The sequence below is a fragment of the Trifolium pratense genome, linkage group LG7 (assembly GCF_020283565.1).
Source record: "Trifolium pratense cultivar HEN17-A07 linkage group LG7, ARS_RC_1.1, whole genome shotgun sequence".
NCBI classification, from domain to species: domain Eukaryota; kingdom Viridiplantae; phylum Streptophyta; class Magnoliopsida; order Fabales; family Fabaceae; genus Trifolium; species Trifolium pratense.
This window is the reverse complement of record NC_060065.1, coordinates 2,504,495-2,532,158: the sequence shown is the minus strand read 5'-3', so window position 1 is coordinate 2,532,158 and position 27,664 is coordinate 2,504,495. Positions and strand designations below refer to the sequence as shown.

At 33.7% G+C, this 27,664-nt stretch overlaps 5 protein-coding genes across 6 annotated transcripts; 1 reads left to right on the top strand and 4 right to left on the bottom strand.

Moving 5' to 3' along the window:
• Nucleotides 1-5,160: 5,160 nt before the first annotated feature.
• Nucleotides 5,161-9,642, bottom strand: LOC123896734 (DUF21 domain-containing protein At1g47330). The gene is made up of 12 exons (XM_045947093.1): nt 9,226-9,642; nt 9,064-9,140; nt 8,888-8,971; nt 8,652-8,765; nt 8,265-8,351; nt 7,927-8,066; nt 7,755-7,842; nt 6,975-7,048; nt 6,689-6,873; nt 6,341-6,564; nt 5,916-5,962; nt 5,161-5,728 (listed from the first exon to the last, which is right to left on the bottom strand). The coding sequence occupies exons 1-12, from the start codon at nt 9,401-9,403 to the stop codon at nt 5,548-5,550; spliced, it is 1,479 nt and encodes a 492-aa protein (XP_045803049.1). The 5' UTR covers nt 9,404-9,642; the 3' UTR covers nt 5,161-5,547.
• Nucleotides 9,643-10,795: 1,153 nt separating this feature from the next.
• On the bottom strand, nt 10,796-11,356 carry LOC123900149 (agamous-like MADS-box protein AGL62). Its single transcript, XM_045951476.1, has one exon. It carries the CDS (start codon nt 11,354-11,356, stop codon nt 10,796-10,798), a length of 561 nt encoding a protein of 186 aa, XP_045807432.1.
• A 4,614-nt stretch (nt 11,357-15,970) lies between these two features.
• On the bottom strand, nt 15,971-19,369 carry LOC123900144 (importin-5-like). The gene is made up of 3 exons (XM_045951473.1): nt 19,136-19,369; nt 16,655-17,545; nt 15,971-15,982 (listed from the first exon to the last, which is right to left on the bottom strand). The coding sequence occupies exons 1-3, from the start codon at nt 19,217-19,219 to the stop codon at nt 15,971-15,973; spliced, it is 987 nt and encodes a 328-aa protein (XP_045807429.1). The 5' UTR covers nt 19,220-19,369.
• Nucleotides 19,370-20,909: 1,540 nt separating this feature from the next.
• LOC123898237 (putative S-adenosyl-L-methionine-dependent methyltransferase Mflv_5024) lies at nt 20,910-22,846 on the top strand. The gene is made up of 2 exons (XM_045949141.1): nt 20,910-21,411; nt 22,003-22,846. Exons 1-2 carry the CDS (start codon nt 21,030-21,032, stop codon nt 22,656-22,658), a joined length of 1,038 nt encoding a protein of 345 aa, XP_045805097.1. The 5' UTR covers nt 20,910-21,029; the 3' UTR covers nt 22,659-22,846.
• Nucleotides 21,736-27,215, bottom strand: LOC123898238. 2 transcript variants are annotated; one of them, XR_006805284.1, is made up of 7 exons: nt 26,944-27,215; nt 26,761-26,868; nt 26,544-26,677; nt 25,356-25,456; nt 24,234-24,293; nt 23,842-23,985; nt 21,736-22,623 (listed from the first exon to the last, which is right to left on the bottom strand). XR_006805284.1 is itself a non-coding variant. In XM_045949142.1 (6 exons), exons 1-6 carry the CDS (start codon nt 27,128-27,130, stop codon nt 23,901-23,903), a joined length of 675 nt encoding a protein of 224 aa, XP_045805098.1. In that variant the 5' UTR covers nt 27,131-27,214; the 3' UTR covers nt 23,794-23,900. The 2 variants fall into 2 exon arrangements, 1 of the variants encoding a protein (XP_045805098.1); XM_045949142.1 differs by lacking the exon at nt 21,736-22,623 and having other exon boundaries at nt 23,794-23,985; nt 26,944-27,214.
• Nucleotides 27,216-27,664: the final 449 nt, after the last annotated feature.

The window sequence follows — 27,664 nt, the reverse complement described above, 5'->3', positions numbered from 1 at the left end:
ATTCGGTCACAAAGTAAGTAAAATTCGACCAAAAATCAAACTCGAATTCTCTCGAACATATGTTACAATTTATAACTTCGAGTCTAATCAATTCTTGAGACAAAATTAATTAGACATGTATATAATAAATTTTGAGTGTTCTATAATTAAAACCAAACATACACATGTGTTGGTCAATGTCTCGGACGTTTTTCACTAAATAGGAATCTGGTCTGCTATAAAAGAAAAAATAATGTGTTCTTTCTAATAAAAATCAAACGACCAATTGTGAGGTATACAGCATATGATGTTATGCCCATGATGCAACATCAGCAATCAAGCAAAGCAAGGCACTGCATGTTTGGGAGATATTTGGTTTGAGGGCTTGTATCCGTTTGGTTGAGCGGAAAAAAAGAGGAAGGAAATAAAATTACGAATTTCAATGGATGAATTTGGACAAAAGAAAAAGTACTATAGAGAGAATGAATTAAGCACGGTGTGGGGGGGCTATTGAGAGGTGATGAAGGAGAGTAAATTTTTAGTTTTTCTAAATTTGTTGTAGAATTATAGGTTGATGTGGAGAGTTTCAGACAAACATCGAGATATAATTTTAAGGTGAAACTTAACATTGATTTTATGACAGTGTGCTAACCTTGAAGCACCTGGGATGTAAATTTTTATTTTTATTTTTTGAATGACAAATTGTTAGTTGTTAGCACAATGTTATGTTAATTTTTTTCCGGACTTGAACCCTCAACTTCTTTAACTTTTAGTTCAACTAGTTTAATCAGTTGAGCTACCCATAATTAAAAATTTATGAAGCTTAGTTAAGAAATTAATGTGTGCATACTTATTGAAGCTATAGTACCTTTGTTGATGCCTTGGTAGCAACACTGGAGTGTAGGAATATTGAGCCTTACTTGATTGATAATATAAGGATTAAGGTGTAAGGAGGAGTCATCTCAAAATTATTGTTGCGTAACTTTCTTTTTGCTTTTGGGCTTTGACCCCCTTTAATTCAAAAAATAAAACCAATGCTTCAATATAAATCGAATTTCCTATAGTCATCGGAACTGGGAACAAATTATCTCCAGTACGGGAGAATATTCGGTGAAATATCTGTCTTTTATTGTGTTTTTAATAATTAAAAATTTCTGTATAAAAAAAAATGGATGGTTGTGATTGCACATGACATAAAATGTCACCGGAGACAACTATACATTCGGATATTGGAAGATATGAATTCAATCTGCACAAGAATAGAAGAAGCATTGTGCTTAGAAATTCAATCCGCACAAACATCGATCCACTAAGAGAAACAACATTGTCATAGAGTCTCAAATACTAAACTGAAATTTAGTGTTTCAAGTCATCTCTGAGCGTTTGTTTGTTTCGAGAGAATATGATGCAAGAGAATTACACGCGAGAGAGTTTGCTGAGAAACAATATTTTTCTATTGTTTAGAACTCCAGTGATTTTGAGAAGAGAGAGCCAAAAACATGGAGCCCACCACCTTTTTCAATTATGTGCAAATATGGGAAGAAATACAAGAGAGAAGAGTTTTTCCACAAAATCATTCTCTCTTCATAATTTCTCTTCACAACCAAACATACCATAAGCCGCAATGAATAGTCACTAATTCAACATTCATATTTATAGTGTGACCACAATAGCTAAATCACCCGAGAAGCCAATCACCACTAGAACCGTAGATGATTCCACCATAGCTTCTAAATTATAAATGGTAGCTTTTAATTTTAGAATTTATTTTTACTATTAAGGGTCGATTGGATTTGGTTTTTGTTGAACTTATAAAATAATTTATGCAAATAAATAAAGTTGTATGTTAATTCATAAATTTTTACTTGCAAAAATTGTATTTTTATAAGTTGTGTTTTTATAAATTACTTTGAAAAACTTATAATAATACATATTTCACATAATTTCAAAAATAAGTAAATCTAAATGAAAAATATGCTCAATTCACTTTTACTTAAAAATGTATTTAAACATAAATCAACTTATCTTGAGCTAAATTTTAACCATAATTAATTTTACATACAAAGTCATCAATTTTTTATTTTTTTTGTAGAAAAAGAGGGCTAAAGCCCAAGGCATCAATTTTTTTACTACATAAAAAAAACATAATTGTTCTTGTGAGTTTAACTCAGTTGGCAGAGACATCGTATTTGATATGTAGGAGTGTAGGACCGAGGTTCAAATCTCATACACCCCACTTATGTATCTTAGGTAAAATTTCTACTCACTAAACTATCTAACAAAAAAAACTAAGATTGCCAATGAATATGTCTTTTTTATTTTTGTCAAGTAGATAGTGACTAAAAATCCTCACATTAAAGATGAATAAGTAGAGTGTTCGAATTTTAGCGGTTACCTATAACTATAAATAATTCACATGGACTCAATGAATATCGTCTTCAGTAAAAAAATAAAAAAATAGAAATAGAATAAAACGGCCCCAAGAAAGCAGAGAGGACGCAGAACCCGGGAAGCGACACAGCACACAAGTGGAAGTGGTGACAGAAACAGTACATTACTGATTACACCAAACCTGTCAACTCTCAACCTCCCACGTCATCTTTTCCTATCCTCCACCCAACTAGTCTAACTAACCATTGGTTACTTCTTCTCTCTCGCCATCACTGTTTTCTATTTTATTTTTACTACAAAAGGAGAGGTATAAATATATCCATAAATTTATATTCAAATAATTCAATAGTATATCATAAACAAGACAACAAAAGATAGAACGAAAAAAAATAATAAGAGGGTAAAATATAATTACTTTGTTTGAAATTTATAGATTCAAAGACAATAATAATAATTTTTAGCTAAATATAATAATAAATTAATTAGAGGAGAATTAAAAATTAAATGGTTTAAATGTAGTTTTGATCTCCCTATTTTTAATTTTTTAAAGTTTTGAACCTCTATTTTAAAAACAAAATTTTTTGGTCCCCTATTTTAATTTTTTTTGAGTTTTGATCCTCACTCCATTTTATGATCAATTTTGATGACATGTCAAAGTTATTAATGACATGACATTGCATACTTGGTCAAAACAATATCTATGTCATTAAACATTTTTCTTACATTCCAATAAATATATTATCTTTAAAAAAATTAAAATAGGAGGAACAAAATACTGTAGTTGGTTTTTAAACTTATTAATATATTAGAGTGTATATTGTAAAAATAAAATAAAATATTAGAGTATATTTTACTCTTAACTTTTTAACATATTATGATGTTATACAATACAATACTATAAAAGTTCTTTTATCAATCACACATATGAATAAAAACAATAAAACAAAGATAACGGTTAAATCGACATAACCGTTAACGCATAAAAGCAACATCATAACTCAAGACTCAACCCAATTTATTGTTTTTATGCGTTAACGGTTATGTCAATTTTAAGTTGGGTCGCTTGTCCGCTATCAACACCGATACTCCATCACTCTAGAGTCTAGAGTGACTTGTCTTTTTTTTTTTTTTTCTTTCACTGATGCGCTGCTGCTAAATTATTTTATTTTATTTCTCGGGTCCTGTAAAAGGCACTTGATTAGAAAAAGCTTTTTGATTTTTTATGAATTGTTTTGTTCTATTCTCAGTCTACTCGAAAACCGCAGTAAGGAGTACTAGTATTCTGGTCAGTCAAAGATATCCTTTCTTTGCTTTTACTAACATTGACAGAGAAAAAAAAATGGTGAAGAAGAAGAGACAAAAAACAAAGCAACTTTCATCAGTAACATCAACAGAAGGAGGTGAAACACAACCTCAACCTCAACCTCAACCTCAGCCTCCTCGTCGAAAGAGAGGAAGACCTCGAAAGGTTGTTGTTGTTATGGAGAAGGATAGTGAAAAAGAACCAAAAGTACTTGAAGAAGAACCACAAGTTTCTACTGAAACACTGAAATCAAACCTAGAAGAACAACAACGTGTGAGGCAACAAGAGGAAACAACATGCACAAAGGAAGAAGATGTGGATATTCAACTTCCAAAAGTGGGAGAGCAATCTAGAAGCAGAGCTAGGAGGAAAAGTAAACCCAGAAAAAGCACTTAAAATATTCAAAATTATTGTTAGTTTAGTACTAGTACTTTCTTTTATCATCTCTAGAACAAAGAAACACAAAATTTAATTTCTTGGGTTGTCATATATTTTTTGAAGGATTGATTCACATTACATTAGAAGCAGAGTTTATCTATCATTCTATCTAATATTATTGTGCTAATCCTTGTGCTAATATTATTGTACTGTATTGTGAATGAATTAATATGAATATATATATTATATGACAATGATGATAATATTGGGTATTTATCTAATGTCCTCCTAGAAACTTTTTTAGTGACTAGAAATTTCATCGTAAAGTACGTTAATGTCCGTGGTTCGAACCTGACTCTACATATATAATACGATGTTCCTACAAACTGAGCTAATTTCATCGAGACTCGCTTTTTATTTTATTCTATTACATACATACAATAATAATAATCACCATTTTGTAATTTGATAATGAACAAGAATTAATTCGTTAATTTTGATGAGTTTTAATAACATATGAAATAATTTTCAATTTTAACTATATGATATAAATTTTAAATCTAACTGTCGATTTGATAAAATTCGTATTTATTATAATGTTATTAAGTTAACTACTTGTGCACCACCGTGCATTTCATTACATCAATGTGGACTGCCCCCACCAAATAGTAATAAAGCTATTTGAGAGACATTTCTAATTTGTAGTTTAATTCGAAAACATTTTGCTTCGAACATGCGAGTTGCTAAGAGTAAAATCCTAGAGAGAAATGTAGTAGTATATAGTTAACTGAAATGAATGCCAGGCAACATAATTTCATGCTACAGACTCAAGTCTCAACACATTCTAAAAGTTTAAGACATCAACACATCTTTGGACACCATCTTTTGCTAGATCTAAATACTACTAATATCGTTGACATTATGTTTGGGTGAGAATAGAACTTTTGATTTCCTTATGACTCAACTCCTAAACTTCTCAAGTCACTTTATATCTCCTGAAGTTGCTCTTATTAAGAAGATATTTTATCTGTTTTGAAAGGCTATTCATGCTTCGTTATCAACTTATTACTTATGATCAAACCACTTAAAACATAAACACTCATCTCTGATACACGCTGATCAAACGAGTTTTAGATTTCGCTGTTGTACTAAAGATAAACAAGTACACAACAATCCTCTTCAGGATATCACGTAACAGGAGTATTCACACAGACACATACATTTATGCAACATTTAGTGGACTTTTGAACAAGATGGAAGATAATATCTGTTCTTTTATATATTTTGTGCATTTTAAAACAGAACCGAACTAGATTTTGTTTTGTTAAAAGGTGTGAAACCAAAGATAACTTCAGTTAATATAACAGAACTAGAACTTGTTCCATTTTGTTCTTTTCTGCATATTAACACAATGTCATAGAGAGAAACTTCGACAACAAACTATATACTGATCTGTCCTTTCAACAGAAGCCTATGCTATTCTATTAATGGAGGAATTATTGATTCCTGAGTGACTCACTTTCAGAGATTTGATCTATGGTGGTAGGTGAGCCCGTTGCAGAAGTAGCTGTAGAAATCGAATTTGTTGGTGTGTGTCCTTGAACCGCTAAATTAGAAGGCTGCAACACATTTGCATCAGGAGCCTTCTCCTTAGAAGCGTTCATGTTAACTTTTATCCTGCATTAGCCATGGTTGATCAATTTAATATGCTTCATACTACAAACTAACAAAGATCAATTCTGCAAACTACACTAAACCAAATACCAAGACAAGAAACTTTGTCGCCAGCAACAAAGTGATCTGATTAAACTGGTGGACTTTATATAATCATACAACAATTAAGAGGGAACGATTTCAAACTTACTTGTTATGGATATTGACATATTCATCAGTTTCATCAAGTATCTCCTCCTGAAAAGCACACAAATTTGATGATGGATTAACATATAAGGCATTGTGGTTGCGTAATAACAAAATCCATAATATACAAAGCTAAGATCTATTAACGAAACAGCCCACTATCAACCGGAAAGTAACCCGGCAGATCAAGTAGTTCTTTTATTGAATGCACTATAAAATCATCCAAACTGACTGCACATCTGATAGGAACATTGGAGGGGAAGTTATGTACAATTGCAGCACTAACAAATGGAAAATACAGAAACAAAAAAAACAAAATGCAGTTTCAATATTGCATTAGTGTCAGCCAGAGTTGCATCATCAGTATTAAAAATAAGTGCTTCAAAATAAAAAATATATGCATGACTAGAGTGGAATAAAGCATCTAACCTGAAGAAGCTCTTCAATTACATCCTCCATTGAAATAACACCAACAACCTCTTCATTGGGTGGAAATACAGGCAAGGGAGCATTATCAAGGTCCAGGATGCAATATGAACAACCCCTATGCCGCTTTTTAAAAGAAGGTGTTGCTGCTGGACTTTTTTTCACCTGTGGACCGCCATCAATCTTATTACCGGCAGTCAAAGTATCATGTGACTCCAACATTGCACCTACATTTGTGCCAACAGTTTAGCATACTTTGTTTAGTGAGTTTAACAAATTCCTAACCACACATGATATTTCAAAAACATGCCGTCAACATGAGGTTTATTCTACTTATATTTAAATCTCTACCTTTATCCAAGGGAGCACTTTTTCCTTTGTTCCTACAGCTGTCCTTAAACTCAAGTTGGTCCTTGTCTTTAATCTTTTTGGATGCATCTTTTTTATCATTTAGATCCCTATACACAACTGCAATATGACTGTGACCCTTCTGAAATTCATTCAGTATATCATAAAGAGGCATATTCTCTGAAACACTGCAGAATGAAGAGGAAATCATGACTACAGGGTGGCCATAAAATCATATCAACGAACAACAAATCCAATTTTCATCTAATCTGTAGGAAAAAGGATTTACCGAGGAATTTTTCTGATTATCATTCTTCTTAGAGGAACTGCAGCCTTTGAATCAACCATAAAGAGATTTTTAACCTGGATAAATATAAGTGAAAAAACCATTAAATTACAATGAATTGGTGACATAAAAGTGAAAAAACCATTAAATTACAATGAATTGGTGACATAATAGTGAATAGGAAGAATTATGTATCATGCAGCAAATCCATTTTCTTCTAGAGTCAGTTGATACTTGATACAAACTTTCTATTACATCACAGGTAAATCCTTCCCATAGCATCAGACCCATAATTTCGGAGTCACGTCACAAGATATCATCAACATTCACGACAGTCAGAAAATGATACAAGGTTTCAAGCTTGACATCAATCCCACAAACTTTTTTCATTCGGCTAGGCCTAATACTTCTTTGCAAGGATCATATGTATGTGTTTTTTATGCATTTCAGCTGAACAATTATTATAACAGTAGATCAAAACACCAACCCTAGCATTAATCCTCATGAACATTATTCACTATATATCATGATGGCAACATTTGATAAATGGAAACTACATATTCCCTTACATTGTATTGCATCTCAAACTGTAGTATTAGTAACTAGAGTAAATTGATTTTCACTCCAATATCAATTCATATCCAACATGATTACAAGAATAATAAAAATATCCAAGGTGATTACTAGATTTATGTTAGAAGACTAATAACGGACATTATCATTAATTGGTACTAGTAGTAATCCACCATCCACTTAGAAAATCTCAAAAGGAAGAAGAATTACCAGAACAAGTCCCATAATGTTTGACCGCTCTCCCGCATAAACTGGGACTCTACTATGACCCATTGTCATTATTGAATTCAGGGTCTCCCTTCAGTTCAGACATAGAATACGGTTAATAACTAAAGAAGACAGAAACATAGTGGAGAGAATGATAAAGAATGCACAAACCCACAAATTTAGAGTTGCATCCAGATCAAGGGAAAATGCCTTTGATATGGGAGTCATGGCATCTTTTGCAGTCTTTTCAGTCAATTCAAGTGCACCGGCTATGATGGTTGTCTCATCATGTGTTAAATCTCCTCCTTTCCCGGCCTAGACAGTAAAACAAATTTAAGTTTAGCCAAGCTAAGTCAGAGCACAAAGGATAGCCATATAGAAAGAACTAGAACACACAAGTCACATAATTTTATAAACCTACATCAAAATAACACCCCAGTTAGAGCATTCAAATGAATAGAGACAACTGTTTTACTAATTTCACTCGAAGTATATATTTCAAATTACATATACCTCATTCCCATGAAAATTCACAAAAGTCTTGAGCTCTGCCCTCTTTAAAAGAGCAGCTTTTCCTTTGCCCAACATCCAATCAAGCACCTGAAAATATCACAATCTTCAATCTCTTATTTTCACAAGATCATAGTATTATATATTTGGATTGGCTCATAGCACTTGTGACACTATTTGAGAGAGCTTATGAAAACAGCTTATGACATGCTCATAAACTTTTTTCAACTTATTTCCATAAACTTTCCAAGATATCTTATGAAAACATCTTATAGCTTATACGAAAACAGTTTGACTTTATTTTATCTTTTGTTATATAAAAATAGCTTATACATAACTACATATATGATAAGCACTTATGCTATACACACAATTGGAAGCACGCCGTACCTTACTGATGGGATAAGCAATGGGATAAAATACCAGAAGAAGAACACGAACAAGCGGGGCTAGCGTTGCTCCAACCATCAATCCATATCGAGTACAAACTGCTTGAGGCAATATCTGAAAAAGGGAAATCAAATCAGTAGTAAACAAGGTGTATGTATGATGAACCTTACAAAACAAGAAAGCAAAACATTGAATTTTGTTCCTTCCTAAATCCTAATCAATAAATAAATATGAACCTCTCCAAAGATAAGGATTAGAGTAACGGAAATCAAAACAGCAGCATAAGGAGGCACAATAGCATCAAGAAAAATAGGTAGAGTCTGCAACAAAACAAGATTATCATTATCATTATTATTATAATTAAGATAAAAATAAAATACAACTGTAGTTAATTGAAAATAATAGTACCTACCTCCATAGCTAAGGAATTTCCAATTAAAAGAGTACATAGCAAAAGATGCTGATTCTTAACCACCGGGAATATTTTAGCTGAAAAATTCAAAATTCAAAAATATGATTTGTGACATGGAAATAACAGAATTTGATGAGAAAGAAAGGGAAAGAGTTAGGGTACCGGCATGGATACGATGTTGAGGACGACCAGATTTGATGAGAACTTCGAGGTCGACGAGTCCTAAAGACATGAGACCAAGAGTGAGACCAGCCATGAGACCAGCGAAACATACTAAACCTACGATGACAACTATGTAGAGCCAGAATTTAGTTCCACAGCATCCAACATCTGCCGCCATGGATGTGAATTGAGGAGATTGGTTGGTTTGGTTAGGTAAAGCGCTTTTTCATTTCATTGGGAATTTCTTGTTCTTCCCCACATGAATGACATAAAAACCATTAATAGCAATGACCCAGAGCATAAACATAATTGTTTTAGTGAAAGCTACCTTTTTCGTTTTTTTATTCCTGTTAACGGTGAACTTTCACAAACAAAACATATCTTTTCTCTTTAGGCCCCCCTTTTTTTTTTTCCAACTGGTTTTTACTTTTTTGTTCTTTAATAAAAACATCAGTCGTTATGAACCGGATTTTTTTTGAGGGAATAAGGTTCTTTTCTCTTTATTGTTTTTGTAATTTAATTTTCTTATGTTAGGTTGAGTAGATGAACTCCTTTATGAATACTTGAGAACATGTAATTTGGTCAGAAAAAAATTATATTCAGTTGTTATTTGTTATTATCTATAATTGTCTTGTTTTAATGTTTTGTTCTAAATCTTGATCAAATTATAGAACGAACCCATAGGAATTAGCTGATCCCGTGACAACAGACTAATAGGCCCGATCCTAAAGACAATTCAACCAACCTAAATGAAACCATTAAATTCAGTATATGCAGTTGGGGGTAGGATTAAAAATCACACTTAGTTAAATTCTGAATGATTAAAGTTAATCAAACAAGGTAGGAGAACACATGACAACTTGTTATAGGATAAAGAAACGTGACAAACAAGGGGGAAACTTACCGGCGGTTGACTAAACTTTCTTCACATTGCAATAGAGGTAAGGAGTGGTAACACTGAACTTATCTTAATAGAAATTAATCCGTCGGATGAATAATAAATAGTGAGGCAGGTATAACGCCAGTTACCAATCAGGAATAAGGGAGGAATTCGAAACACTTAGTCACCTCGTGCATCTACTCACACACAATTTTACTTTTATTGTTATTTATTTTAACTGCTTTTTACTTTTACTTAGTTAAACTCTCTCAAACATACAAAGCGAAAGCAAAACACTTTTATTTTCTAAATTTCTAAGCGAAACTGGTAGCTTTGGCACAATTCCTGTGGAGACGATTTACTTACTACTTTATTTCTTGAAACGGTTTTGTACACTTGCAAATACTCCATCACTGTCCTTTTTTATATGAGGAATTCTTGCGTTTCTTGTTGTGAATTTTCGTAATAATTAGCACACTATTAAGATATATAGTAACTAGCTGGTAATCGTGAAAAAGGCCAAACTAGATAATTAAACAACGATGAAGGCATGAAATATCAATTCATTAGACTTCAAAATACTAGAATTTTGGAGAAATATTGAAATATAAATAAGATGCCCTTTATTCTGAATTGAACATAATGAAACATATATTAAAAATATAATTTTATAATTATATTTTGGGGCATCTAAGGTGAAGACATTTGAGCCTGTTGAGTTTGGGTAGGAGCACCCAAGATTTCAAGCCTATCATTTGGTTCAACAATATTTTTATTCAGCTCCTCCAAAGCCATCTTCAACAATTCAAGTTGATCCTTGTTCAATCCGTCAACGGGTGAAGCCCACCAAGATGGATCCTCAATCATCTTGCAAAGACGACTCAGATCATCACCACGCCTTTTTTCGCGATCTAGTGCATCATTGGCCAGAGTCAACTGAGCATTGAGTTCGCGCACGTTGGTGCTACGAAAAGCCTCAATGAATTGCCTAACGTTGTTGTTTACAGGTGGGACCCGCGATAAATAACGATCTATGACCGTATAAAGATCGGGGTAACCAAAGGAAAAAACCTTCCCAGTAGGTGAAAATATGATTAGAGCAACATATGCCCCACAAAGAGCGAAAAGCTCATGAGCTTTCTTGAAGAGCCCGTTACGGCGCTTCGAGAAGGTAACTTGCATGCTTCTTTCATTGCTTATCTTTTTTATTTCAATCTTTTGACGACCTCGGGTTTTCTTTCCGCCTGACATGGATGAAGCACAAAAAGAGATAAGGGTGGACTAAAAGGATGGATGTGTTTGTGACTTTAGAGTAAGAAACGGCGTATTGAAATAGGGTTTGAGGGGGTAATTTTATAGCCATTTTTTTGTATCCTAACTAATATTATGACGTGGCTTAACACGTGATTTATCTTTTTTGATACATTGAACCTTCATCCTACATTAAATATTTTTCTGTATCGAAAAATTTTCATCGAATTGCATTTTTACCACTTATAAGGTAGGTAATTCAATATAAAATAAATGATGCTCTTTTAAAAATTTGTATATATCTTAGGTTATTCAACAAATGTAGAATAAGTTGAACCGGATAACTCCAAAAATTTACAATAATTATACTATTATTTTTATTTTTTATTAATAAAATATTATAGGAGAGTGTAATACATTAATTTGTTGGATATATTAAATTTGATTGAATTTGTTTATGAGGTGTTTGTTTAATAGTAATTACTCGATCCGTAACACTACATAAGCAAAAATCACATTTCTAGATTCATTGTATAATTAATGTGAAATTCTGGTATCGCTAGAATGATGTTACCCCAGATGTCCCAATAACTGCTTTATGAATAATGTTGTACTTATTGTTGGCACATCTGACGAAACATGTATAAATGACAGGAAGTAAATAAATTGCACAGGTAATTATTAACCCAGTTCAGCCAACTGCTTACTCTGGGGGATACCAATCCAGGAAGGAAATCCACTAATAGCTATAGTCACTAAGACCTCAGCAAACCCTCGGTTTACGTCTTATAACCTCGACACTACTCATGCAACTTCTGGCTAGGAACTCCTATACATGAGATCCCATCTCACTTCCACTCAACCAACACAACCTGTGTTGTTCATACAATGTTGGATACAATGTGGTGACAATCACCAAGACAATATTTTACTCTTGCTTAAAAGCTTCGAGTAAATCACACACAGTCAACTCCGTACTTTAAAGATTAGGAGTAACCTTAAAACACACACAACAAACTTAGTTTTTATCTTGTACAAGTAACAGAGTTATTATAGAATCCACAAGTAAGAATCACAAATAACAAATATAGACACTTAGACATAATAAAAACTCAAATGTATAGTTCAATATATTTCGCTGAGATGCTAAGTCTTGGTCTTGGTCTTCATATAAATAGTGAGCTAGCACGCTCCACTTTCCTCAAGAAAAATAGGACGCTCCTCCAATCATAAAGATTATCTGATCCATTTTTCAATCATCAATAAAGGTAGATCAAAACTTTCCAAAAGTGTTTGAATGGCTTGGAAGATAAGATAAGTCATACAGTTGTTCCATTAAGTCTGACTTGTTTCAAGGACATCTGATCAGATCAAATCTTTATCAAAACGCACTCCTATGTGGATTTCCATATATAGCAGATACTCGTATTAAATGCGCGAGATTTCCTTAGCAAATAACATGTTGTCCAACATCTTGTTTGTTGTAACTAATGTTCAAACATGTTGTCCAACATCTTGCTTGTATATTTGTTTTAGCAAAATTAGGCCAATTCAAATATCCAACAATGTATTTGGTCTATAATTATATAACGAATTTAGAAATGTGATTTTTGGTTATTTAGTGTTACAGAGGGAGTAAGAGTTTGACCTTTTAATCTCAGAGACAATTGTAAAATGTCTATCTATCATTATAATTAATATAGTAACGATTTATCTCTCATTTCTTTCTATGCTGCCGCAGCAGAGTCCCCTTCTTGGTTGATTCTTTTGGTTTATCAACTAAAGAGGGGTGATTTATGATCAATTTTGATCCGGAATCACCCATCTTCATTGTTTTTTATTTCTTTTTATTTAAATAAGTGATATCCACATACTTTTTAAGTTTTATTCGAGTTTTTCTCTCTTGATTGTTTCATCTGGCGTTGTTTTAATCCTGTCTTAGTGCAAAGTATTTGTTTAGTTTGCCTCGTCTTGGTACAATGTTTGTTCTTTCGTTTAGATTTGCAGGTTTGTTTCGATCCAAATTCAGTGTAGATTCAATGACTTTAGTATCATCAACGTTGCAAATCCGGATACATGATTATTCTGGACATTTGAAGTTTGTCAAATCAATTATAGGCTTTGTCAATGACATTAGGCCGTTTGATGCTATTAACTCGGATGTTGTAAGTCTGTTTGCAGATTCTTCCTTATTAGTTTTTAGGAAAATTGAATATGTAATAATTTCGATTGATGTATTCCCTATGAATTTGAATGAATGAATGAATATTGTTGTTTTTGAGTAAAAAAAAAAAGAAGAAGATAATAATGAATCTAATTAGCAGCCGCCCCTTTTTGATCATAAACCCTAGTTTTCTCTTTTTTCTTATCCACCAAAGAGAGGTGTTTTTAGGATCAATTTTTATTACCTAATTAACTAAAATCACTCCTCTAAGTTGTTTTTCCTTTTCTTTTTATTCAAATAGACATACTTTTAGTGTTCTTTTTGTGATTTCGTCGTCTTATTGCGATACTGTGTTGGTCGTCGACTTGGTGCGACGTTATTTTGTTTTCATGTTTTAGTGCGGTGTTTGTTCAGTTCAGATTGACAGATTAGATTCAACTAAGTGCATATTCAATTAATGACTTTGACGTCGTCAACATTGCAAACTAGGAGATATGAGTATTCCGAGCACTTCGATTGCGTCATATTGGTATGCTTTGTCACATTTGAAGGCATTTTGCCGTTGTATGCTCTTAACGCAGATCCTGTGAGTTTGTTCGTGGATTCATCCTTTTTAGTTTTTAGCGATTTTAAAATTGAATTTTTCGATGTATTTTATCAATTTGAAAGTACAGTAGCAAGCCACTATTAAAATATGCTAGTTTATTTTAAATTAAAATAAAATTGAAAGGGTAATATAGTGGATTTTAGTTAAAATAATAAGGGTAAAAGTGGAAGAAAAAGTGATAAGCTAGAAGCTATAAACTCAGAAGCTACTTGAAATAGCTTCAGAAAAATAAGCTAAAAGTCAGTAAAAGAAGCTATAAGTTCCTTCTGAAAAGACTGTTACCAAACATGTTTTTTAACTTATAAGCCATAAGACAAAAGCTATAAGTTAGCTCATTTGGCTTGCCAAACAGACTCTAATTCTCTCTGGCACCGTCCCACCCTATTGACATCTCTTATTTTTTGTTGTTGTTGGAGCCGAAAATTAACGGCTCTACTTCGCACCAAGTGAATCATTTGCATACGATTTTCTTAGCTTACTGTTGGGTCATGAGGGGAGCCCGAGAGATCATCTATATTTGATTCAGAGTAACTATACAAGTGAGTTAGATATCACACTTTTACTCAAAACCTTAAGATATTATATTTATGAGTTATCTCACTTATAAAATGTTCGACTTTCATTTTTCTAAATAATGTCATACTTATCTCACACTTGTCACAACATCTGCACCATATCATTTTAACGGTTAACATTAAATATTTGGAATTATATATAGATCGCCGGTCTTGTTTGTGCCTTGTGCATTTGTATATTCACAAAGAAGTTTAAAATCCTACAGGTTTTGGCATGGGAGGGGCATATTCTAATATACCATCCATTTTTTTTAGATAACAATATATACCATTCATTTGATTTGTCGTCAAACATGTATTTTTTTTTTCTCCACTAAAATACATACATACATGTAATTTACGAAAGACAATTATATAATAAACCGAAATGCTAAGGGTGTATTTGGTTTGAGAGAAAGAAAGTGGAAAGAGAGAAAAACATGGAAACCAATGAATAAATTTAGACTACATGATAATTTAAATTCATTCATTGATTTCCATATTTTTTTCTTTTCTCTATTTATTTCTCTTAAACCAAACACACCCTAAAACTTTTCAAACGGTAAAACTAATTCTTTTATAGACTTGGGACCTATTTGAATTTACTTATTTTTAAGCTTATGCAAATAAATAAGCTTTTATGCATTATATTATAAACTTTTTAAGGTAGTTTATGAGAGAAGAGAAAACTTATAAAAATATAATTTTGATTAGTGGAAACTTATAGATTAACATAAAATTTTATTTATTTGCATAAGCTATTTTCATAATCTAAAAAAATAAGTTGATTCCAAACAGGCCCAATACTTGTTTAGTAGCTTAGAGGTCTGCTATATTCGTTACTTATTATTTTGCAAATCAGATAGATTTGAATTCTCTAAAGCCATATTTTCTATATTTTTTAGATTTATGCAAAATTTTAGGATATTTTTATCTTTACAATATACATAAATGCATTTAGATATACAATATTTTTTGTTTTTCAGTTAACTTTTTAATTGAACATGAGTGAATTAGGGAAATCAAATGTAGATAATCAAAATCTCAAATTAGATATACCCAAGGTTTTTGATAAATTCATTGTTTTTTTTACAAGAGATAAAGTTGTTTTATGTTTCTTTTTGTAATACTCATACGTCTGTTTGGTGTATATGATATGATTGAGATAAAATAGGATAAGAAGCCAGATAAAAATAAGATAAGATAGTGACAGAATATACATGTATCCTACCATGTGTTTCATAGGATAAAAAAGATGCTATCATTATTTTAGAAAAATTGATGATGAATCAAGAAGCAAACTGCCAGAAGTAACAAAGTTTTGTGTGATAAGCAAATCGATGGGTTACTTGAAGAGAAGCAAGAAGCGACGACATGTAGGAGAAGAGAGAAGTTGAGTGTAGTCAAGTGTGAAGTTGAGAGCGAATATGTTGTTAAGTGATACTTCTAGATCAAATATAAGTGGAAGTATAACTTGTAAAGTTAGCAATTGTAACTAACTTGTAAGACAAGCTATTGTGGAGTTAGTGTAGCATAACTTATGGTAGATACAATTTTCTGTATATGACGCAGTACGGAAGCGCTAGGTTAGCAAAACGCTAAACCTAATGGATAAAGACAAGCCGCAAACACAAACTTGTCAAAATAGGGTTTCGGAGTCCACCGAAAGAGTAATTTGGAATCCACCAAATTTGAGAAAAATCTCTGAATTTTATTAAATCAAAAGGTTCCTTCAAGGCTACAATAATTTAGCTTAAATAGGAGTAAAAAATAAAATTAACAAATCTCCTAAAAGATTGTAAAAATAAAAATAACAAACCTAACTAAATAAAAATTACAAATCTACCTAGAATATAAAAATAACTAACCTAGGTGAAATATAAAAATAAGGAATCAACCTAAAATATAATAAAACTAAATCTAACTAAAATAATAAAATACAGAAGAAATCCTCCTACATCAGTCTCCTCTACCTCAAAAGAACTCGTCCCCGAGTTCTCGTCTTGATAAAGAGCTTCCTTTGCAGGTTGACTCCTCCAATGAACAAGAGACCACCCTCCTGGATCCCATTGAATGAAGTGAGAGGACCTGTCTCGTGTCAACACATCCAAACGAGGTATTAGAATATCTGGGGTGCAATTCTCACTGAAGTTTAGCACTGCAGAAGCAGCATGAGCCTGTACTCGAGCATTTTCAAAATCATCCATGGCACCAGCTAATGCCGAAAGCACTAAGTGGTGATATTTAACTTGCAAGTCTGGCCCTAAATCTGTGGACAACTGCCCAATTGCGTTTATAGCCGTCCATCGCACCCTAGGGTGTGGGTGAGAAAATGAATTCAAAACCATTGACAATACATGCTCCAGATTCTTTGTCATTACTTTTGAACAACCCTCTGCAATTTGTGCGATGGCAACGAGCGCAGCATTGTGCTTTTGCCATTCAGGGGAAACCAAGTAAGTCGGTAACAACTCAGACGCAACTAGCACAATCGTGTTCCCACCCAAAGAAATTGAAAGTCTGTCCAAACATTCCTGTCCAAATCCATAGTTAGTAGTCTCACCAGCATCCTCATCCTCGGTCAGTGCAGCATGCCAAGCAGGATCATCTTCAATATCCAGCAAGGAATCAGGGTAAGTTTGTTTGCATAAATTGAAGAGATTTTCGGCTTGGGAACGGTGGTCGTTGGAGGTTGACATGAGATTTGTAATTAGGGATTCGAAGTGAGTGGAATCTTGGCCGAGAATTAACGCCATCTGAGTTTGGTTGTTTGGATCGTTGGCGGCGGCCATGGTGAGAGAGGCGGTGGCGGAGGAATTGAATTGAGTTTTTTGAGTGGTGGTGTTGTTGGATAACTTTGTCACCTGTGTTGTCAGAGCTGTGATGGCCGCGGTTAAAGCCGTCATGGCACCGTAAAACTCTGCTTTCGTCACCGGTTGATCTCCCATCTGATCACGTTAGAAAAGAACAGGAGAAACCTGCTCTGATACCAACTGACGCAGAACGGAAGCGCTAGGTTAGCAAAACGCTAAACCTAATGGATAAAGACAAGCCGCAAACACAAACTTGTCAAAATAGGGTTTCGGAGTCCACCGAAAGAGTAATTTGGAATCCACCAAATTTGAGAAAAATCTCTGAATTTTATTAAATCAAAAGGTTCCTTCAAGGCTACAATAATTTAGCTTAAATAGGAGTAAAAAATAAAATTAACAAATCTCCTAAAAGATTGTAAAAATAAAAATAACAAACCTAACTAAATAAAAATTACAAATCTACCTAAAATATAAAAATAACTAACCTAGGTGAAATATAAAAATAAGGAATCAACCTAAAATATAATAAAACTAAATCTAACTAAAATAATAAAATACAGAAGAAATCCTCCTACATCACCAACTGACGCAGTACGGAAGCGCTAGGTTAGCAAAACGCTAAACCTAATTGATAAGACAAGCCGCAAGCACAAACTTGTCAAAATAGGGTTTCGGAGTCCACCGAAAGAGTAATTTGGAATCCACCAAATTTGAGAAAATTCTCTGAATTTTTATTGAATCAAAAGGTTCCTTCAAGGCTACAATAATTTAGCTTAAATAGTAGTGAAAAATAAAAATAACAAATCTCCTAAAAGATTGTAAAAATAAAAATAACTAACCTAACTAAATAAAAATAACAAATCTACCTAAAATATGAAAATAACTAATCTAGGTGAAATATAAAAATAAGAAATCCGCCTAAAATATAATAAAACTAAATATAGCTAAAATAATAAATTATTAAGGAAACTCTCCTACATCAGTCTCCTCTACCTCAAAAGAACTCGACCCCGAGTTCTCTTCTTGATAAAGAGCTTCCTTTGCAGGTTGACTCCTCCAATGAACAAGAGACCACCCTCCTGGATCCCATTGAATTAAGTGAGAGGATTTGTCTCGTGTCAACACATCCAAATGACCACCGGGGTTCCATTGCTCAAAGATAGAACACAAAATTGGAAATTTATCACAAAAGGGTATTTGACCCAACTCAGTTAACAGGTTTGAGCTAGTGCCTAAACCATAAGATTTAAGGTAAAACCCGAATTGAACCCGATCTATAAGCAAATCCTTGAGTTCAATGTGACGGCTGTGATGCGGCGGTTTTGCTGAGATGGAAGTCATCCTAGTGTCCGGAGGTTCTAGTGGCGGTGAGGTTGTTGCCGGATTTCGCACAAATACATCTGGCTTAGCCGGAGCCGCCACAGGTAGGTCGACATCAAGTTGTGGATCGCCAGACTTGCACAAGACAATTTTTTTTATCCTAGTTGGATTCTCTTCACCTCCCTTTTCGGACACAACTTCCTCATCCTCAGAACTCGAGTCATTAGTAGATGGGTTGTTGCGGTTGTTGTCGCCGTTTCTGTTGTTGTTATTGTTTCTATTGCTGTTGTAGTTTCGGTTGTTGTTGGATAACATTGTCACCTGTGTTGTCAGAGCTGTGATGGCCGCGGTTAAAGCCGTCATGGCACCGTAAAACTCTGCTTTCGTCACCGGTTGATCTCCCATCTGATCACGTTAGAAAAGAACAGGAGAAACCTGCTCTGATACCAACTGACGCAGAACGGAAGCGTGAAGGAAAAGCAAACGCTAATCCTATTAGATAAAAGTTCTGGAATCCACCAGATTTCCGGAATCCACCAGAAAGAGTAATTTGGAATCCACCAAATTTGAGAAAAATCTCTGAATTTTATTAAATCAAAAGGTTCCTTCAAGGCTACAATAATTTAGCTTAAATAGGAGTAAAAAATAAAATTAACAAATCTCCTAAAAGATTGTAAAAATAAAAATAACAAAGCTAACTAAATAAAAATTACAAATCTACCTAAAATATAAAAATAAGTAACCTAGGTGAAATATAAAAATAAGGAATCAACCTAAAATATAATAAAACTAAATCTAACTAAAATAATAAAATACAGAAGAAATCCTCCTACATCAGTATATAAGTAGGATCCTTTGTAACTATCATTCATTCATTCAATAATGAAGAATCATTCTCTTCAACTCTCTCTTTACATTTAGATCTTAACATATGTGATAGGTTAATAGAATCCTATCAGGTTGCTAACCCAACCCAAAATAAGAATTAGAATAACACATAGTCAATAAGATAAGATTAGTAATAAGTTAAATTTATCCTTTACAATTGGTGCACCAAACAACAAATATAAATAAGATAGAATAATTTTATTATATCCTGTCTTCCTATCCTTAAATTTTTATTATATCATTCCACCGAAAATACTTAGGTTAATATTAGCAAAGCAATAATTAATAGATAAGATTGCACCAGAATTCCATTACCTTAATTTAAAATTTCAAACAAAATCTTTTTGATAAAAATAAAATCATTTATCTTTCTAGATGACAAGAACATTGAAGCTTTAATGATTTTTTCTTTAAAAAATGTGAAAAAGTGGCCTTATTTTAATGTGTACAAGTCACTTAAATAGTGCACCGTGCAAGACCATTGAAGCATGATGTTATTGTATGTATCTTTACTTATAAATCCTGCTATCATTTAACTTAATTTTTTTATATTAAACGTCTTTTTTTTATTTATAAAATATATTAAAAGATATCAGAATTTAACGAATAAAAGAATTCTAGTTTTATTTTAAAAGATATCATAATTGCACCAAAATTTTAAAATAAAGACATATCGACAAAGTAAATTTCTAAAGAAGCCTAAAATTAAGCAAATATTCATGGTTTTGGAAGAAAAATCACTAAAGAACCAACATTATTATTGTTTAGAATTATAAAAAAATCATTTTGATTTCAACAAATAAAGAAATGATTTGTTTAAAATTTTAAATTAAGGGAAATGACTTGCAGTGAAGTTTTGCCTAATTAATTTTATATTTAACTTTGAAAATGTCAAATAAATTTCTTTCTACTGTAAAATGACCAAGTAAATAAGAATAAGAAAATTCTTAAAAAAGAACCGAGTAACAATCATGGAAGTTGTTGTTATACAAGTGAAGGTAGTCAAGGTACCCACATCAAGCAGGAAAGTAATATGTAATGGGAATCACAGAATGTCACTTTTTTTGCACTTGAAAAAAAAGGACAGGCATGACATGGAGAGACCCGGGACATGTTAACTGTTGTGGTAGTCGTGGACTGCATTGTTACCTAGCCTTTCATTAAGGCCAATAAGTTGGATACGATTTAAGTATCTCTCAAGCATTGGTTGTGTGTGGTTCTCTTTTCTTATCCCAACTCCAAATCTCTAAACACCTCTCTATATATAAACAACTTGCATTATCCTTATACAAACCTCTTAATCCCTTATTTTGTGTAACACACAATTATGTCTGATCAGGTAAATGGCTTGCAAGACAACCAAGCATGGCCAGAGCTAAACCTTCCAGACTTGTTACATAGCGACACTGTTCGACAAGTCCATGCAACAATTGAAAAGGAATGGGATTTCCTTCAAAGGTCAGCTTGCCAAACAGCTGCTGGTAGGGCTATGTGGAAGCATGTGATCGATGACCCATTGGCTGCTTTACTGGCAGGGGAGACTTATTTGAGAAACCTTCATGAAAAGATGAGGAAAGATCATATCAACAATGCTCATGAGACTTCTGGAGTGATACTTGCAGTTCGAACCCTTTGGTTTGATTCTAGGCTTGAAGATTTTCTCAATTCTCCAAGCGGAAGAGAAGCACAGGTTGTTCTACTAGGTGCAGGTTCGTAGACACTCGGCTAATCATGTTCTTAACTTTCTTTAAATACATAAACAACTTTTCTATTCCTATAGTAATTAAAAATCAATATTGTTAAATGCTAAATGATCAGGTAGCTAAGCAAAAGTACACTTTTCTTTTGGCGAGAACCAGCATAGTTACTCGCAAAATGTTACTCGTAATGCGTAAGCTAATGGCTGCTGCATTCTGCATCTGCTACCTCAAAAACAGCAGTAGACCAGAAAATTGAGTTTTGTTTGGGATGAACCGTGCCTTCAAAAACACACAAAAATAAATGTAACACCACATTTTAAACATTTTAAGATATGACATCTTTCATATTATCTTCATTTATTTTATTCCTAGTCAATTTGTGGATACAAGCAGGACCTTTCAGACCGGATTAAAATGTAACAACACATTTTAAACAAGAGCACTTACGTTCCAAACGATCATTAGACAGGACAAATTTGGACCAACGCCAGTCTGACCAGAAGCTAATCATTATCACTGACAATGAAACCTTGAAGATCTGAACAAGGGTTATACTCTTCTGAGCTAGCTAACATATATACTATTGCAAAATTTATGCAGGAATGGACACAAGAGCATATCGTTTGAGTTGCTTAAAGGACAGCAATGTCTTTGAGGTTGATTTTCCCGAAGTCTTGGAGTTGAAGAGCACTATTCTGCAAGCAGCTAAGGAATCCGCATACGAGTCACAATATAGTGTGTCTAAAGCAAAATCATTAACCAGAGTAGCAGCTGACATAAGAGAAAATGATTGGATGGAAAAGCTTCAAATTGCAGGTTTTTTGCCACAGAAGAGCACAGTTTGGATTCTAGAAGGTATCCTGTACTACCTCGCCCAATCCAACGCCATGCAACTGCTAAGGATTTTAGCTAACAATTGCGTCTTAACCCACACAGTCATCTTAGCGGACTTTATGAATAAGTCATCAACCACGCTATCCAATTCAGTATTCCAATTTTACAGTGATTGGCCAGACCAACTCTTGCCATCTATTGGCTTCAATCATGTAAAACTTTCACAAATTGGAGACCCAGATGCCCATTTCGGCCTCTTGACTGATCCGTTAAATCTCTTCAACAAGCTCCGAAGCTTGCCTAGGTCATTAGAAACCAATCCAGATGACGGAACACCATGCTGTCGCTTGTATTTGGTGGAAGCTTCTGGTTCACCCGATCAAAGTTCTGCGCATAATAAGGAGTCAGACAGTCACTCCTGATACGTAGAATAGCAGATGGAGATTACATACTACATTTTAATGGCTAATTCTTTCAATAATTGTTGGTCCACTCGTACAATTGCTAAACTGTTGGCAAAAATGCTAGTGGGGCAAAATGGCATTTTTTATTTATACAAGAGGGGAAAAACAGCTACAAACAGCCTTTGACCTAAATTATTTGAACCTTATTTTTGTCTTCTTGATGAAATAATTTACTCTTCTATTACACGATGAAGAAAAACGTAGATAAATAATAGTACAATATAAAAATAAAAAAATCAAATCAGTAAAGAACACTTCTACAGTTTTCAATTCGATTTTACAATTTATATTAAACCAAATTAGTTTAAGAACACTTCTACTCTCATAAAAAACTAAAACAAAACTAGGTTTGATCAAATCAGTAAAGAACCCAACAAATTGGGCTGAAGAAATATTTCATAAAAAAATGAGCTTTTTGTAGGGGATAAGCCCCAACATAGAACAAACTAGAAATTTCTAGTAAAGGAAATACAAGAAATACAAAGACCGTGTGTTTCCTCTAGAAACTTTTTTTTTTTTTTTTGAAAACTTAATATCCGGCCTTAGGATCGACTAATCCAAGGGGACCAATCCCACAGCCCACTTGCGGGGGCCCCATTTAAAGCCACAATTTTTTGCTCTGTATGGACTTAGCCCACCGAAATTGGCAATAGGGGGAATCAAACCTGAGACCTTGAGAGGAGCCCTCTAGAAACTATTCTGAGAATCAAATGTATTAAAAATCATAGAAGACAACTATTGATAAGTACTGACTTTAACCACAGCAAAAACAAATTTTGATATTCTCAGCAGTCAGCATATTGATGACAACAAAAAACTGCGCTCTCACTAGAAGAGTCTCCAGTTGGATATGTATTCACACACAACTGATGCCAATTGTCAGTTCGGTTAGTCAGGTGGCTCAATTCAGGGTAAGAAAGAGATTCAGGTCTATTTATTAATCAAAATTGTATTCTAACGATGCTTGATAACACATTTTGTTAAGTTTGGAGATTTAGATACAGCCAAGTGCCAATATTTCACGTTACGGCAGTATTGCTTGTAAATCTTTATAGGAAGAAAAAAAAGGTGAAGAAAAAAAAGCACAAGAAAGTAGACATAATAAAACATGTACTTAATTAATAAAGCCAGAAGCACGTACTTAAATGACATTTTAAAAATCAACCTTCCACTTTGAAAAGTAGAACAGGCTATTTACAGTTAGATTTCGAGGCAATCCCTGATTCCTTGCTCAAATTTGTCAAGACATGTTATTGTATCCGATACGGCATCTGCTATCTTTCTCCTGAAGGTAAAAAAGATTGATTTCAGAGGCAAATCATTGATCTGATAATCTCAGTTAGTGGTACCGGAATAATAAACATGACCATCCCAAATAACAAGCAGCAAAAACTTTGAAGATAAATAAAGGGATACACAAAAAATAGAATACAGGTTCAGTTTTTTTTCCAGATGATAGCATAAAGAATTTTCTTTAAAATTATTATATAGTATACACCCCCATTATCCTGGAAAATATTATTGAAGACATACCTATCTGATGCAAGTTCAATGTTTGTTTCACTTGCCATCCCACTGATAGAGGCGAAAGATCTGCAGATAAGAAGAAATATGGGAGTTTACCATCATATTTCATGAAATTTGGTAATTGGCATGCATTTTTGGGCTTTGGCATCAAAAGATATTAAATAGGAGGGAAAAATGCAAAAAAAAAGAGTACCACTATTACATTTTTAACATTCCCTCGTACACAAGAGTCACTTGAGCTTGAAGCATACACAATAGGAAGTCTCACTGTTACCATGTGCTCTAATCAGTTTTATTTAAAAGAATAAGGATTCAACACTTGGCCACCTGGTCTTAAAGGCTCTGATACCCGTGAAGGATTCACTCTCCTAAAAGCTTAAGCCTATGGGTAAATGCACATCAATGGCTTTATTATATTTCTACCAGGTACCATAACTTAATCTTCATTTACGCATAGCAAACCTTTTTATAGGCATGACGATGAAACTAGTTTAGCAAGTAAACAATCTTCTAGAACCTTTGTAAATGATGAAACAAGTCTGCATGTAAATAATCTTCTAGAACCTTTGTAGTCTATATATTATCCTCAAATGAACATAATTGTACACTAATTACTAAATAATGTCTCTAACACTAATTACTGCCAAAACTTCCATGGAGTCATCAAAACCAAAGTATAACTACATTTGACCTACCCTGTCTTGCATCATATTGGTAAAAAGAATGAAATTAGGCAGAGAATAAGTCGTCATTAAGAGTTTCTGACATAGAAAGAAACAAAAGTTAATATGATTTTGTCCGTGTGAAGAATTGGATGCTGGAAACTAAGTATGACAAATATTTATGCACTTCAAATTGTTTATTTGATACAAAGAAACGCCAATAAAGTAGCATAGATATGGAGACTTGAGAAAAATACAATAATATAGAACAATGGAACTAAAAACAATTCTATTGGGATAATCCAACTTCTTTAGCTATAAAATTAACCTATCCAATCCAACCATGTGCTTTACAGTATTCTCAAATAGTGCAGATACTTGGAACCATAGGGATTAAAAAAAATGAAGGATTTGATGGACACTAATTGATGCTGGCAACAGGACATAGATGCTGGAAAGTGCATACCTTATAAGATTATCTAGCAAAGCTTCAGCTTCTAACTTCACAGGATCCTTCTTTCCAAGCAACGAGGCTGCATTCTTCACAATCAACCTAAATGTGCACACCTGTGTTATAAAACAAGATAACGAGGTGAATTACGTCTTCTGCCAAAAAGTTATTTGCACTTGAGCTAACATTCTTTTTGGGAAAAAAGGGGGAATAAAGCATCCACTGAGTCTAACAGATAACAACAATGTTACAAGAAATGTCGCGTGTTTAACATGAAACATTATCATTCCCCACTCAATATCCAAAGATCCATTTAATTCGATATCGACAACAATAATCAATAATAACGAATAACTCATCAACTACAAAACCGGACAACTGACACAACTTGGACACAGACATGTCAACACCGATAGTAATTCGAGAAAATGACATAATTCAATGTAAATTGTAATCACGTGTCAGCAATGTAGTCAGGTTGTCGCACCGGGTCTTAGGTTCTTAAGATCCTACGAGCTCGTGAAGGCCAAGCGAGCTTAGAACCCATGCAGGTTCCTTTTTTGACCTGTGTGTAGTCAGGTTCTCGCACCGGGTCATAGGTTCTTACGATCCTAGAGGGTTTTTGACCTGAGCTCTAGACGGCGCTGTTGCCGTCGTGATCCTCGCCGACGGTTAGTGTATTTTCGTTCACTCCTCTCTCACTTTCAACCATCTCTTTCACTCAAACCTCTGTCTTCACTGAAACCTTTTGAACTCATCTCTTTCACTCTCAAGTTTCAACCCTCTGTTTTCATTATTTTTTTTAACCCTATTGTTGCTTCTTATAACCCTCTGTTATGAACTTATGAACATTTGGAATGATGTCTATGAAATATTAATTAATTAAGTTTATTTTGTATATACGTGAAGTTACAATTTTACCCTTGAGTAGGATCTTACGAATCGAGCTACGATCCCGATCTTACGATTCTCAACCAGCCTACCGATCCTACGTAGGATCTCGAACCTGACTACATTGCGTGTCAGTGTCGGACACTGACCTGGACACGTCTAACGCCTAATCCGAGGAGTGTATTGCTTCATAGTCAGTGTTTTGAACTTGCAAGCATTAGATAATTGATACACTATAACCGATTATGACAACCGCCCTAATTAGCAAGACATGAAATTATGCATATATGACAGTAAATGGCGAAGACCAACCTCAACTCCAGTGTTAGCTTGGAAAGCAACAAAGGAATTCCGATCCTCTGGGACGCAATCCCTGGCAGCAGATCTGAATAGCTCCTGAAATTTCTGCAAATCCTCATCGGTATAAGAAGCACCAGTTTCCGCAGCTAAAATGAATCGAAACAAACCCTAATTAGATACGAAACAATGTGCAGAGAGAATAAACGAGAAAAGGAAAATTCATTCATACTGAGATAAAGATAGACAGAGCGAAGGCTTTCGCGGGAAGCGTCGACGGGAGCTAGTAGAAACTTGAAGGATTTCTTCTTTTGTTCTTTTAGCCAATCCTTTGGTCCTGCTGAAAAACGGTTTAAAAAGTTAGGGTTATTAATATTCGAAAATCGAAATGGAAGAAAGAGTGGTGGTTGGTTACAGATGCCGAAGTCAATGGCGGAGGCAGGCGCAGCAGATAGAGAGAAGAGTGAAAGTAAAGCTATGTCTCTGCGAGAGAAAATGTGAGAAGAGGAAATGGGAAGGTTGCGTTTTGGAGGGAATGAAGATTGCGCGGTGACGATGGTCGAGAAAGAGTTGAGAGCACAAACTGTAGCTGTCAACGGCATTGTTAGTTAGTTAATAGTTATTGCTTTGCTCTACTAAACTCTTAACTGTATCAACCTTATCTTTCGCGGGTGGGTGTGTTACTTTTTCGGGTCGGATTGTTTATGCTTTCGTGAAGCGTGTGACTATGCATTGCTTCATTTTTTTATATATTTTTTTGGGTTAAGCATTGCTCCTTTTTCTTAATTCCATTTACATTTTTCACGTGCAAAAACTCTAGTATTTTATTGTGAATTCATAGTATGATTAAATATCGCAACATGATAATTGAATTTAAGATATATGCAAAGCGTGAGAGTGACTATTGAAATGTATTTGAGTTTTACATTAATTTATAAATTATTTGAGATATAAATGCGTTGAACATATTATTATTTGAACTAATTTTTGGATGAGATTTAAACACATTTATCAAAAATAAAATATGCGGATGATTCTGCTATGAGTCTTCGTATTAAGTCTACTGTTTAGAAGCCAAATTTTAATGTGAATTGAATCATTGTCTACAATAGACTAATACTTAAAAATAGTCAAAA